This window comes from Odontomachus brunneus, unplaced genomic scaffold (assembly GCF_010583005.1).
Source record: "Odontomachus brunneus isolate Ranch 3 - 2012 unplaced genomic scaffold, Obru_v1 Obru_scaffold_067, whole genome shotgun sequence".
Classification (NCBI taxonomy): Eukaryota; Metazoa; Arthropoda; class Insecta; order Hymenoptera; family Formicidae; genus Odontomachus; species Odontomachus brunneus.
In genome coordinates, this window is record NW_022639517.1 from 1,164,780 (window position 1) to 1,180,384 (window position 15,605).

A 15,605-nucleotide genomic window follows, 5' to 3' on the forward strand; every position below is an offset into this window, starting at 1 on the left:
TTTTTGTATATATGTCCAAAAATTATACTCATTTTATGCAACTTCTTTTGTTAATAACTTTTTAACAAACAACGAGCGACGGCTAAAACCTTTTGAGAGTTACTCAGGAAGGTGACCTCTACAACATATGTCAAGATCAAGGTCATTGGAGCTGTCTTCCCTAAAGTCGATAATTACCCATAGTATTTATAAATATTTATAAAATATTTATATATTATATAAATATTTATAATACTTATATAATATTATATAAATATTTATAATATTCATATAATATTATATAAATATTTATAATATTTACATAATATTATATACATTTTTATAAATATTTATATAATATTTTTAAGAAATAATTCGAAATAAATATTTATCATAAATATTGTATGCTGTCTGGAATAAATATCACATTTTTTATTCATTATTTTAAATTCCAGATTAATGATTCTGATAGCGGATTCGTAATCCTGAAAAACTCCTAGATGCCAATTTTCACAAAAATAGTGTTTCGACTTTTCTTTAAATTAAAGAAATATATTTTGTTAAATATAATTTCTTAATTTAAAAAATATTTGTTAGATTTTAAAAAACGTGTAATAAATATAAAGTAATATTTTTTAAATTTATAAAATGAGCTGTAAAATTATGAATTTCTAGATAAAAAAATTATTTCTTTGATTTAAAATATCCATACATAAGAATAAGCAAATGATTTCCTTATAAGAAGAAAATTAGTTTTTTTTTTAAATGGAAAAACTGTTTAAATAAAAATTTGCTTGTTTTAAAAGTAAATGAAATACAAATAAATTATTTTATAAATCTAAATAAATTATTTCTATTATTAATTCTATTATTAAAAGTATCTTTTAATAAATGAAATACAAGTAAATTATTTTATAAGTCTAAATAAATTATTTTCTATTATTAAAAGTATCTTTAATGTGTTTTAAATTAAAGTTTCTTTTATTATCATAAAGAAATTTATTTAAATTTACAAAATGATTTATTTGTATTTTACTTACTTTTAAAACAAGTAAATATTTTTTAAATATATTTTTTATATACTTTTTAAACATACTTTTTACATTTAAAAGGATCTATTTTCTTCTTTTAAATAAATCATTTGTTTTCATACATGAATATACCATATGTATACAGGGTGTCCCACATAAGACGAAAAAATAATTTAACGAAAAATAATCTAAAAAGAAAAATATAAGTAGAACCATAGATGTAAGTACCCAGGTAACAAGGTAATGTCTAAAGACGTCATTAAAGGGGGAAAGTATTATAGAGGGTCATAAAAATCGAATTTTGTTTTTGCTTTAATTAATAGTACTATATGTATAGAATATATTCCCAAAGTTTGATTTTGAAATTAAAAATCTAAATGATCGTATAGGATCATTTCTCGCACGCAGGTACGAGCGCATGAGGCGAAATCTGAGCGCACAATGACTTGCAACGGCTTTGTTTCGAAAAACTATAGAGGGTCACAAAAATCGAATTTTGTTTTTGCTTTAATTAATAGTACTATATGTATAGAATATATTCCCAAAGTTTGATTTTGAAATTCAAAATCTAAATGATCATATAGGACCATTTTTCGCACACAGATACGAGCGCATGAGGCGAGGTCTGAGCGCACAATGACTTGCAACAGTTTTGTTCCGAAAAATCTGTTTGAAAAAACGGAAATAAACGGAAAAAAACATCCTAAGAAAGATCTATTAGAAAAGTGTTTAGGTGAGTATATGCACAAAAAATGCGAATAAAAGTTTTAATAGTACGATTTAGCGGTTAGTTCCAAAGCATGTACAGTTTGGCCTTATAATCACCGAGATCACCGCCTATATTGCTACTGGGATATTTAATGAAGACTACTTTGCTGTTTTGAAGATAATGGAAATATTAGAAATTAAAATTGGGCCTCTTTGTAAGTTATATGCTGATAGTAAGGACGCCGAGCGAATAAAGAGACAGGAGCGCCCCAGCCTAAGTTGCAGTAAAAAGGCTCGAATAGCAAATAAACAACATTAACTTGAGTAAAATGACTTGTTTGAAAAAGCGAAAGGTTTACTGGGGCAAGAATAGCGGATTAGCAGAAAACAGCTGTAAGTTAACAATTTTTTATACCTGAAACTTTAAATGCGTTTCTCTCGAAACAACTTCTTCCAAACTGGTGTGCAAGATAATTCAAAAACCATTTGACCAATCGAGTTGTCCTTTTATATACATTTAGTTTATTATATTTGATAGTCGATGAACCTATAAAATCCATAACATTATTTATTTAAACAATTTTTTCGCATATATAAAGATGGACTTTTATGAGTAAAAATCGAACTTTTGATTCTAGAGCTGCTTTCTTGTCAATTACAAAATTTCTTTTCAACTTGTTTAGGTTCATCGACAAATTATGTCTATAAAAAGTAAAAAATTTTTCCCTATTTTGGTGTCAGACGTATACAACAGGAGCCAGAGTGCACACCGTTTTGCGCCGACTTTGCCGCGACGCTCAATATTTCTTTTACTACATACAATTTATAAACATTTTTTTAACATAAAAATATTTTTTTAATACTTTAATGTACAAACAAAAACACTACAAAGTTGGGAAGCGATGGGACAAGTACATTCTTAAAAAAAATTCACGAAAATTCTCTTATTTTTTACGTTCTATAGTGATTTCGTGACGTCTATGACGTTCTAATGACATCTTAATGACGTCTTTAAACATTATCTTGTCTGGGAATGCATGGACAGAGCGCAAAGTGCGATTATAAACAAGAGGCTGTGAACCCTAAGAGGCAAGAGAATTACATCGTCGCAGCCATGTTGGTAGAGGAGTATTATATATATTTTCACTGTATAAAAACAGCGACCGTCGCCATCTTGATATATCAACTCCATTACAATACATACAATCATTTCCCTCACCCCTTGGGTTTCACCCCCGCGACAGTATGCTCCGTCCATGTATTCTTACGTCCATGAGTAGAACAGATAAAAATGAAAAAAATATTGTAGAAGTTATTTTTTGAACAACCACGTAAAATTTCGACTGCGTTCGGATAGTTCGCTGTCGCGCTATGAGACGCTAACGCTATACACACCGTTCGGGGAGCCAATAGTGCGATAGCGTCAGCGTGCTATCCAAAAGCGTCGGGCTAATAACGATAGCGTTTGAAGAATTTGTTGACACGCTATGAGACGCTAATGCTCAATTGCGATTGCAAGTTTAATATGAATAGAGAAAATATTGATCTCCATTGCAACAAGCTATAATTAAGAATGGTATTGTTGCAATTTTGCAGGAACTTGTTGACTTCTCGTCGTCAGAAAATGATGACGATGAAGTGATACATGTTATACACGTGGCGGATAGCATATAATATAAGCGGAAATGTATATAATACATGTATACTTTCACAATTCAACGGGACGAAAACATAAGGTCTGTTAAAAATAGATTCATAATTGTTCGTATAGCGAACTAAGAACGTTATGAGCACTATGAATGTTTGGCGCTTCATCTAAAAAATAATAGCAAAAAATAACGCGAGTGATGACGTCACGCTACTTTTAGAGTGACGTCATTATTGATTTTATAGCGATAAAAAGCGTCTCCTCGAACGGCCATAACGCGCTCATAGCGCTAAATAGCGTCTCTCCGAACGCAGTCTTCAAGTTATTAAAAAAATAGATGAGAAAATTAGAGCGCGCGACGCGGCAGGCTGGACATACGGTTCGCCGCAGGTAGTGAAGTAAATGGACGAGCCACGGAGCTATCTATTTCAGTATGCTACCAAACAGCTCACCTCTCTGGCCAATAAGATAGACTCGCGAGCAATCGTCCATTTTCTTCGCCGACCGCGGCAAGCCGTATATCCCACCTGTCATGTCGTGCGCTCTGATTGGCCCATCTATTTTATTGAATAACTCGAAATTTTAAGTGGTTGTTCGAAAAATGACCTCTACAATATTTTTTCACTTTTATCTGTTCCACTTATATTTTTCTTCTTGGATGTCTTATGTGGGACAGCCTGTATAATACGAAGCGTCTTTCAGTTAAAGTGACAGTGGTGCAGTAGAAAAAATGAACAATTGAAGAACTAGAGGTCTCAGGTACGAATCTCAGCAATGGTAAGCAAATTTTCGAAGTCAATTTAAATTGAATTAAGTAGCGTGTGAAACAATAAAGTGAAAATTTTAAGAAAAATTCAAGAAAAGAGAAAAATGTATATAAATGTATATACTTTAATAAATATTTTTATAATATTTATAATAAATATTTATGACCTATTGAATCTAAGATCACAAAATTATTTATGAAATATTTTGATAAATATTTATAAAATAATCAAATAAATCTTATAAATACTTTGTAAATGTTTTATAAATATTTTGTGCTGTCTGGGATGTCACTCCAAGGACATTGTCCTTGTTATAATGAGTATTGTCCAAAACAGTAGTAACTTCTTTCTTCCGCGACACTTAACAACCTGCTGCACTTGTTTTTATCAATCTTTTGTTTATTTTGCGTTTATGTATATTACAAAGCATTGCATCGAATAATTCTATCTAAATTTAGTAATGTATAGATCCACATATAACTGTATTGCTTATAAAACGCATTTATTCAATCAAAATTAGCGACGTGAAAAAATCTTAAAAACTAATTTGCACAGAAAAAGATAAATTTTATCAATTTTTATATTCAGTCTGAGGACCCAGACAACAATTTTTTTAAGGATTATTCACTTTCCGTATAGGGGCCAAAATTAATATTTTTTTTAACACCTTCCGTTTGATACGAATTCAACTATGCAATAATTTTACTGAAAAATGTATTTTATTTTTATTCACCTATAAATATTCAATATAAATTTATAGATAAAATATATTAGTAATATATAATAGTAAAAATTGTACGTATTATAATTTGTAGAAATAAACAAAATTTACACAATTAAAATAGCGATATATGTTATATGTTTATATAAAAATAAACATGTCACACGCCGTTTGTCATATGTTCCCCGCGTGTGCAAAGTTAGCCCCTCATTTTTTAGCACCGTAAGTTTTGACATTAGTTCTATTTGCACTCACAATAGTTCTATAATTCTTGATAGGTTATAACAATAATAGAATGAATAAAAAAACGAAATTTTTAAAATATGAGATATAAATAACATTACAGAAATCTTGCAGAACGTTACATTAAGGTTAATATAATATGCCTATAATCTTTCAATATTTTTAATAAAAAATATATCTTGCAGAAACAATCGCAACTAGTCAGCTTATGTTGATTTTAAATGAAATTTAGTTCTTTTATTTGATTTCGCACTATTTTTACACCTGAAAATTTACTCAGTACTGGTCGGACGCGAACTCGAGACCTCAGACAACTTCCAGGTTTCTAGTGTATCACTTTAGCTACTGCGCTATTTCTTCAACTTGTATTAACCCAATAAGCAAGAAACATTAAATTAACGTTTAGAAACGTTGACTTCATATGCATTGTTTGGATATTTTTTAATAATATTGTATTTATATGTTTCACATGTTATTTTGTAATATAATTTTTCTGAATGTTGTTTAAACGTTTTAAAAACATTACAAAAAATATATTTTTCAAATGTTACTTTAACATTTATTTGAGATCAATGCAACATGTTAAAAATATTTCTGCATTAAAACGATATGGCAACACTATCTCAACATTATTAAAACTTCCAAATCAAAGTATGTTTATAATGATGTTTGATACAATATTAAACACTACATATATAATAATATTACAGGTTCTTCAATATCATTGTAGCATCGTTGTATTAATGATTTTTTGCTTACTGGGAAGTGTTTTTTTATTATCGTCATATGCAGCCGAAGCAGTAATTATAATTTTCTTATTATAATATCATTTAGTACAACTACAAAAATAAATTATTTAGTTCAAATATTTCATATAATAAAAGAAAAGTCAAAGATATATACATAAAATATTTATGTAAAATATGTTTACGTAAGTTTTAACATTACAAACGCTTTGGAGCACTGACTGAAAGATGAATATTGGTCTTAACGATTGTTCAAAGCATTTGAAGCGTGTAGTGAATACTACCTAGAGTTAATTTTATAAATAATATTTTAATTTTATTTAGTTATATTTATTTTCGTAATCAAGTAAATTGTATATATGAACAAAATTTGTATATACAATTAAGTGATTATTAATAAACTATGTTCCTATTAATATAAGGTGTAGTAAAAAGAAATCCATTATTTTTCCAATAGATGGCTTTAGTAATGTGTATCTCGCGTTGTATAAGTGCGATCGGTTTACGCTAGATGGCGTTAGGAAGATAAGATTTCGTACTAAAAAAACTTCTCAGACAGTTTTGTGATTGTTTGACTCAGTATTGTTTGAGCGCGCGTCAAAGATGGACACCAGCAAAGAGAAAATACGCCATATTTTACAGTTTTTCTTCGATAAAGGTGAAAACGCAAGCCAGGCGGCTGAAAATGTGAATAGTGTTTATGGTCCTGATACTATAACAGCCAATCACGCGCAATTTTAGTTTCGTCAATTCCGTTCCGGTAATTTTTATGTCAAAGATACATCACGCTCTGGAAGGTCAATTGTCGAAAATGTCGATAAAATAATGGAAATCGTCGTGTCCGACCGTCATGTAAACACTGTTTCGATTGCCCAGGAGCTAAACATTGCACAAAAAACCGTTTGGAACCACTTGAATAAGGCTGGATACAAAAAGAAGCTCGATGTATGGGTGCCACACGAGTTAACGCAAAAAAACCTCATGGACCGAATTTCCATCTGCGAATCGCTGCTGAATCGCAACAAAATCGACCCATTTCTGCAGCGGATGGTGACTGGTGATGAAAAGTGGGTCACTTACGACAACGTCAAGCGAAAACGGTCGTGGTCGGTGAGCCGGCGCAAACGGTGGTCAAGCCAGGATTGACGGTCAGAAAAGCTTTGCTGTGTGTTTGGTGGGATTGGCAGGGAATCATCCACTATGAGCTGCTCTCCTACGGCCAAACTCTTAATTCGGACCTGTACTGTCAATAATTGGACCGTCTGAAGGAATCAATCGCCCAGAAGCGGCCAGCTTTGGCCAATAGGAGAGGAATTGTGTTCCATCAGGACAACGCCAGGCCACGCACATTGATAGTGACTCGCCAGAAGCTCTGGGAGCTTGGTTGGGAGGTTCTTATGCATCCACCTTATAGTCCGGACCTGGCACCAAGTGATTACCACTTGTTCCTGTCTATGGCGAATGATTTTGCTGGTGAAAAATTCGCCTCAAGAGAAGCTTGTGAAAATCGACTGTCCTAGTTTTTTGCCAATAAGGACAAGGGTTTCTATGAGAGAGGCATAATGGAATTACCTTCAAAATGGCAACAAGTTATCGAACAAAACGATGCATATTTAACCTAAATCGGATCATTCTAACTATGCTAAATAAAGCCTTCAATTTCATGCAAAAATAATGGATTTCTTTTTACTACACCTTATATTTTCAGGATGCACAAAAAGTGAAAAAAATACACATAAGTTTGATGAAATATTAGAGAGCATATTAACTTTATGACAATATTATAACAATTATAAAGTTATCTTGTAAGGTTAATGGTATATTTCAGTAACATGCTCGTTAAAATGTGTAAGTTTGTAACCATATCGCAATATTCGGTGTCGTAAGGGATATTATTAAACAACATTTTAAAAATATTTATAAAACATTATGAAAAAATGTGGCAAAAATATGTATAATATCAACGTTTTAAATATGTTAATTGTTTAAACAATTTAATGTTTCTTGCTTATTTGTCAACAACATTCTAAAAATATGTTTTGGAATGTTTTTAGAACATTTCTCAAATACTTAAAAAGTAATATTATTAAGCAACATTTTAAAAACATTTATACAATATTATAAAGAAACATTACAAAGATATACATAATATCAATGTTTTAAAAACGTTAATTTAATGTTTCTTGGTTATTTCGGAACAACATTAAAAAAATATGTTTTAAAATGTTTTTAAAACATTTCTTTAATGTTTGAAATGTAATATTATTAAGCAACGTTTTAGAAACATTCGTAGAATATTATGAAGAAATATTACTAAATTATACATAATATCAACGTTTTAGAAAGTTGATTTCATGTTTCTTGCTTACTGAGAACTCTGCGGTGCTAGCAGTTCTGGCAAATTTTTTGGCGTTTTTCGGTAGTACTGCAATAGTTCCAAAGCCTCCGGTATGTTTTAGCGAGAGTTCCGGCTCCTAAATATTTGTAAATAATTTTTTAATTTCACCGTTTATTCTTGGATGCGGTGCCAGCGGTGAAATTAAAAAATTATTTCAAAATAGTTAGAGGCAGGAACTTTCGTTAAAACCTATAGAAAGCTTCGGAACTATTGCAGTACTATTAAAAAACGTCAAAAAGTCGGCTAGAACTTCCAGCACTTCAGAGTTTACTCTTGAATGCGGTGTCAGCGGTGAAATTTAAAAAAAATATTTAAAAATAATTAGAGGTCGGAATTCTCGCTAAAACATACCGGAGGCTTTGGAACTATTGCAGTACTACCGAAAAACGCCAAAAAGTTGGCCAGAACTGTTAGAACCTCAGAGTTTATTCTTGAATGCAGTATCAGCGGTAAAACTAAAAAATGATTTAAAAATAGTTTGAAGCCGGAACTCTCGCTAAGACATTTCGGAAGCTTTGGAACTATTACAGTACTACCAGAAAACGCCAAAAAGTCGGCCAAAACTGCAAGCACTCCAAAGTTTGCGGTGCGGTGCTGGCACTTAAGTTTAAAAATATTTAAGAGGCCGGAAAACGTATCAGGAACTATAGAGCACTTCGAGAACTATAAAATAAAATTATAAAAAAAAAATGTCTTAAATGTTGCGGTGCCACGAGAAGTTGGCACCTCATGTTTTCGCTTTTTTATTAATTCGACGGAACTATTGTTATAACCTATCAGGAACTATAGAATTATTGTGAGTGCAAATATAACTAATGTCAAAATTTGCGGTGCTAAAAAATGATGTACCAGCTTCACACACGCTCTCCAGCAAACGTAATGACATAGTCAAGTAACGCATTAATAACGTATTATCAACGTGAGACAGTGATAGAAACTTTGACTTCCGAGCAGCACGCATCAGCACGGGAGGGGATACGCATCACTCACGCGACCGTATCCGTGAGCCTCACGAACACAGTCATGTGAGTGTGTGCGTATCCCCTCCTGCGCTAATACGTGCAGCTCGGGAGTCAAAGTTTCTATCACTGGTTAGAGATGTCATTAATACGTTATTTGACACCAACTTGCTACTTAAAATAAATATATTCCGTTGCTTACTATGCAAAGAAAAACTAACCTCCCAGCAAACACAGTTATATCAATATTATATAACTGCAATAGAAATGATTATAACAGATAATATTGCATGAAAGTTATTGATACGTTACTGTTATGTTATTATTTCCCATTCATAGATGTAACATGTAATATATCATATTATATTATGGTTATATAAGAACATCAATTAATATTATATAACTGCAAAATAACTAAGTAATATCCCAGCAAACACATATTTTTTTGTAGAATTCCAACGATTTATTCATTAGTATAGTTCAAATAAGTGATAATATATGATTATTTTGTCTAAATAATAAAAAAAACTGGCATTTTATATTTCGTGTCATTTCACTTATTCGTGAAACTCGCGTGGTTTCGATCCTGTGTCAAGTGGTCATCTTATTTTTACATCATGTTATTCAATGCTTAATAACTTTAACGATAGTACGGGAACTGCCGATGCGCTGTAACGATAATTTGGTAGATGATATTTACAACATACTCTTATATCGTTAAAAAATGTCATAACATATTTATTGGTAAATGTTTGTCACGACGTAACAACAATCACAATGCGATTAATATTGATACAATGTTGTATCAATAATTAAATTTTAATCTACAACGTGCAAAAGAGAGAGAATATTCCTTCTTTCTCTCTCACAATATTTTGATAGAGTAAAGTTATGATTAGACTCTTTTTATAGGAATTCTAGTTTTACAATATCGTGATAACGATCCTTGCATATATTAAAATATCACATTTTATATACGAGAAACATAACTAAAATATAATTTCACATTTGTGTATAAAAATATTGCAAAACTAAAAGGTAATGCAAATATTAGACTTCTTATATAACATGTTATATTAAAGTTATGTTGCTGTAATATTGTTGGTGTAACTTAACCAATAAATAACATAATAACATAACAGTTTTATAACATTTATATCGCAATTATAAAGGAAATTAAGTAACCTCAATATTAATAACGTATAACAGCAATTATATTACATGTTACTCCTGTGTTATATCACAGTTATGTTCTATGTTTGCTGGGCTATAATCTGTAAGACAAATTTATGTGAAAAATAAAATATACAATTATTAAAAAATTGATAGATAAAAAAAAAAAAAAAAAAAAAAAAAAACAGATAAATGTGATAAAATGAGAAAAGCACGCATATTCCCGAGTTAAATATATTCTATAAAGTAATATTAGAAAGTCAAGTTGAACTGAATGAAAATTAAAAAACTAACCAAGTGCCGTTTGCGTATAAGATGTCACAGTTATTGCTCCCGAAAATTCACGGCGTTGTACGTCAGTGTCAAGTGCATGTACACGTTCTCTACTTCTACGCAATTCTTTCCGTAGTTTCTCCCGTTCTTCTTCCCTTTCCTTAATGATTTCCTGCAATTTATTAAAGATTTAGAAGAATTTGAAGATAAAATAAATGTTTTTTTTTTTAGTTATTCTTTCTTTTGTTTGTTGCATTTTTAAATAAAATAAACATGTATTCAAATTTCAAAAAGTAAAATATATAAATACAGCGTGTTTAAAATAGATGTAAATAAACAAAATAGAATATGCAAAATAGAGAGATGCGAAATCGAAACTTGTGGTAAAATAAATGATAATATAATGATGTTTTAAAATATTTACTCTTTTTTTAGAAATATATAGGGTATACCAGACTCGTTTCTGCAATATTCGTGGGAACGTAGAACGAATTAAGGTTGTAACGATGTAATTTGAGCATCGTTACTAATCACACGCGTAATAACACGAAAGGCGATTCCTTGGCGCTCCTCTTTACTCCGATCCGCCGTACATCTGCGATAAGTGTCGATACATTTTGCGATATAACGAAAAGAAATATTAAAACCAAACAAGTAAAAAACAAGCGAGATCAAACGAAAACCGCTGAATATTACCGGAAAAGGCCGTATAAAAGTGAGATTAAGGGGAAAAAGGAGAAGAGAGGGGGAAGAGGGAGGAAGAAGGAGGAAGAGGGAGGGAGAGGGAGGAAGAGGAAGGGAAAGGGATGGAGAGAAAACGAGAAGGAGGGAGAGAGAGAGAGAGGGAAAGAGAGGGAGAAGGAGAGAGAAGAAAAGGGGGAGATAGAGGGAGGGAAAGAGAGAGAGAAAGAGTGTAGGATTTTTATATATATTAAATTTTTATAATTCTACTTACGAATTCATATTTTTTGAACCTCCTCTTTGTCGATTACATCATGCAAAATTAAATTTATTGCAATAAACTATAAAATTTTTAAAGTTTTTCAACACTTTGTAAAAAATAAATGTTACAAGCATACTGCAATATAAATTCAATTATTACCGAGTAAACATTAAAATTAAAATTTGAAATTGTTACCAGACTTTAAGATATGTGCAACAATGAATATTATTTAACAAAAAACGAAAAATATTAATTAATTTAACATTTATAATAAAAATGAGATGATGTGAAATTTACACGCCACGCGCCCGGTGAAGGATTAACGAAGAAGCGGCTATCGAGCCTAGGACTCCGGCGATACAAGTACAGGCAGCGACGCGTTATTTTTCCTTTCGTCGGACGCCGGCGATATACTAGGTGCGCAACTAAGTTTCCGGGTTTTACACATGGATGGCGCTAACGACACATGTAGTCGACATACATGTCTAAAGTTGTGTTTCTTTTATAGCTTGGACATCTGTCAACAATAACCAGTCATAATACCAACACATATCGCAACGCAAAAATATTTTTTCTAACAATGAAGATGTCGAATTTTGTGCCAAATAAACAGCATTTGCGGGAAGCTTTGCTTTTCTGCTTTAACTTGAAAAAATGCAGCTGAAGCACGTCGTTTGCTTGAGGAGGTCTACGGCAAACATGCACCATCGAAAACTACCTGTGAAGATTGGTTTAAACGCTTCAGAAGTAGCGATTTCGACACTAAGAACAAGGAGTGCTCCGGAAGACCAAAAACAATTGAGGACGCCGATCTGTAAGCGTTATTGGATGAAGATGATACGCAAACACAAGATCAACTTGCGGAGGCATTAAACATGACTCGCCAAGGTATTTCCAAACGTTTACATGCCATGGGAAAAATTCAAAAGGAAGGAAAATGAATGCCGCATGAGTTGACTGAGAGACAGATGGAAAATCAAAGAGCCACTTCCGAAATTTTGCTTTTGCGGCATGAAAGAAAGAGTTTCCTGCATCAAATTGTTACTGGCGATGAGAAGTGGATATATTTCGAGAATCCCAAACGCAAAAAATCGTGGCTTTCACCTGGCGAAGCATCAACATCGACGGCACGGCCAAATTGCTTCGGAAAGAAGACAATGCTCTGCGTTTGGTGGGACCAGAAAGGAATCGTGTACTATGAGCTGCTGAAACCGGGCGAAACTGTCAATGGGCATCGCTACCGACAACAACTGATCAATTTGAACCATGCATTGCTCGAAAAACGGCCAGAATGGGATACAAGACACGAACGAGTGATATTGCAGCACGACAACAACGCTCCGTGCCATCGCACTTCCATCGTTCAGGACACCATCAAAACGCTGAAATGGGATCTGCTACCGTACCCGCCGTATTCACCAGACCTGGCCCCTTCCGATTATCACTTGTTCCGGTCGATAGCGCATGGCTTAGCTGGGCTACACTTGACCAATTTCGAAGAAGTGCAAAATTGGTTGGATGAATGGTTTCGGTCCAAAGACGCGTCGTTTTATCGTCGCGGTATTTATATATTGCCAGAGAAGTGGCAAAAATGTGTAGCTAGCGAGGGACGATACTTTGAATAAACCATTTTTTATATTTCTCTTGAAATTTTTCATTTTTCATTGATCAAAAAAACCCGGAAACTTAGTTGCGCACCTAGTATAAACTAGACTGCGCTAGCTCGAGCGCTTCTCCTTCTTTCAGCGTGCATTTTTTTCTTAATCTTCCATAATTAATATTTTAACTATTACTGCAAATATCGCAAAACAGCATAGGACTTTTATGTTCATCTTAACTCGTTCTATATTCCCACTAACATTACGGAGACGAGTCTGGGATACATTGTATAACATAATATATACGGTACATAAGACACGCCAATGTATGCAAATAGAGTACATTAACATGTGTAAAAAGACCGCTATTGTTTTTTCAACTAAAATTTCAAGATATTAATAGAAGTAGATTAGCAAGTTTTTATACACACGATACTTTATGACAAGTTCTGTAGACAAAATCGGAAATCATCGAAAATGATTGAGACTACTGTTTCTTAGCGAGATGTGTATGAAAAATAATTGGTAATTATGCATTTTAACGAAGCAACCTTGATCTTTACATATGTTATAGAGGTCACAACGAGCGCCGCCTAAAACTTTTTGAGGGTTACTCAGGAGGGTGACCTCTATAACATATGTCAAGATCAAGGTCATTGGAGATTGCTCCGTTAAAATACATAATTACCGTAATCCCTAACCTAAGTTGTCTTTTAATCATTTTTTTATAAGCTCAAGTCTACATATCTCGTTCCATAGTGTCGCGGACACTAAGACACTAATCTTTTTTTACTAATATTTCGAGATTTTAAGTGATTGTTTAAAAAATAATAGCGGTTTATTTATTCAGTTTAACATCTTCCATCTGCACATATGCGTTAAAGTGTTGTGTTTTGTGTCAGACATTCTGTATAGTTAATATATAGAAATATAAAAATACATAAAATAATATTACATTGTTTAGTATAAACATCTTGTTGTATGATATATTATTATATTAAGCAAAATAAAAACAAAATTAACTATCTTTTTTATCTATAATATCAAAAATCTACGAAAATGACAGTAATAGTAGATTTTTTAAGTGTTTATCATGTAATTTTATCTTCCTTATTTTCATAATAAAAATTTCGTTTAAAAAAATTTAATTTTACTTACAATTACTTTTTCATTAATATTAATGTCTCATTAAGTGCTAATAATGTGTGTAAAGAAAAACACACTATTTAGATAATTTATGCCTTATTTAACTAATTTAAATGAAAGGAATCTATAATTATATAATATATATACAACATTAATAAATATATCAAATATTAAACGTACACATATATAATGCTTCGTTACATTGACAATTTTAACGATAATTAAGAAAGAGACAATTCTACCCAGGCAGCAACGTGACGTGATTTTCACGTTAATTTTTGGTCATTCGTGATGTCAATTATCTTTTTATAATCATGTAATAATGACATAAAAATGACTGGAATAAATCATAGCCCACCGACGTTATAATAAAACGTGAAAATGACGTCATAAAGAGACGTAAAAATGACGTGTCGGAATATCCTTATTCGGTTCTATTTTCTAACAGAAACTATTTATATATACAAATGTCACAGTATTTGCTAATTTTACTTGAAAATTTTAGATTACTTGATTCCAGTGTTACATCACATTTAAAAACTCTCACTGGCACTGGGACACGAACTTGGGCCATGAGACATTTCTGGATCATGAGTCTGTTGCTTTAGACACTACACCACTTCTTCGATCGATATATATATATATATATATATATATATATATATATATATACATATACATACATACAGTGTGTCCCATAAGTTCGGCAACGGCAAGAAAACTCGGCGGGGGAGCATTTTAGAGAAAAATGTTTCGAATAAAAGTTGTAAGGCTTAAAAAGTTGCATTTAATGACAGTAGTTATTTGACCTAAGATAACGTCGCCAAGGTCAGGACAAGGTCAACTTTGCTTTTTTAAATAGAAATACATATTTTTTATTACGGGATGTTATTCCACGTAAAAAAGCAAACAACTTTTGCTTGAAAAAATTTTTTATACGACCTCTATTTTCTAAGATATTTACGTAAATATCTACAAAATTATTGGTTTCAATAATTTTTTACTTGAATTCTATTAACTTTACCGAAAAATATTAAGAGATAAAAATTGCTTATTTTGTTTTCAAAGAGCTCTGAGAATTTTTTCAGAATTTTGTGTTAACTTTTTAGTACTTCAAGAAAATGCAAGAAAATGCAGTACTAAAAAATTAATATAAAATTCTGAAAAAATTCTCAGAGCTCTATGAGAACAAAATAAATAATTTTTATCTCTTGATATTTTTCGGTAAAGTTGATAGAATTCAAGTAAAAAATTATTGAAACCAATAATTTT

General features: G+C 31.6%; 1 protein-coding gene across 12 annotated transcripts in view; it reads right to left on the reverse strand.

The window, feature by feature from the left end:
* The window catches only part of LOC116846699 (rho guanine nucleotide exchange factor 11), a 660,614-nt gene that overhangs the window by 52,637 nt on the left and 592,372 nt on the right, over window positions 1–15,605 (reverse strand). For 8 of the 12 annotated variants that reach the window (XM_032820888.1, XM_032820893.1, XM_032820887.1 and 5 more), the window contains 2 exons: window positions 10,668–10,818; window positions 1,138–2,265 (listed from right to left, as the gene is read on the reverse strand). In XM_032820888.1, the coding sequence (XP_032676779.1) occupies window positions 2,117–2,265; window positions 10,668–10,818 (300 nt within the window). In that variant the 3' untranslated portion in view covers window positions 1,138–2,116. Of the gene's footprint in view, window positions 1–1,137; window positions 2,266–10,409; window positions 10,475–10,667; window positions 10,819–15,605 lie in introns of those variants that run through there. The other 4 variants (XM_032820895.1, XM_032820894.1, XM_032820890.1 and 1 more) reach the window with 3 other exon arrangements.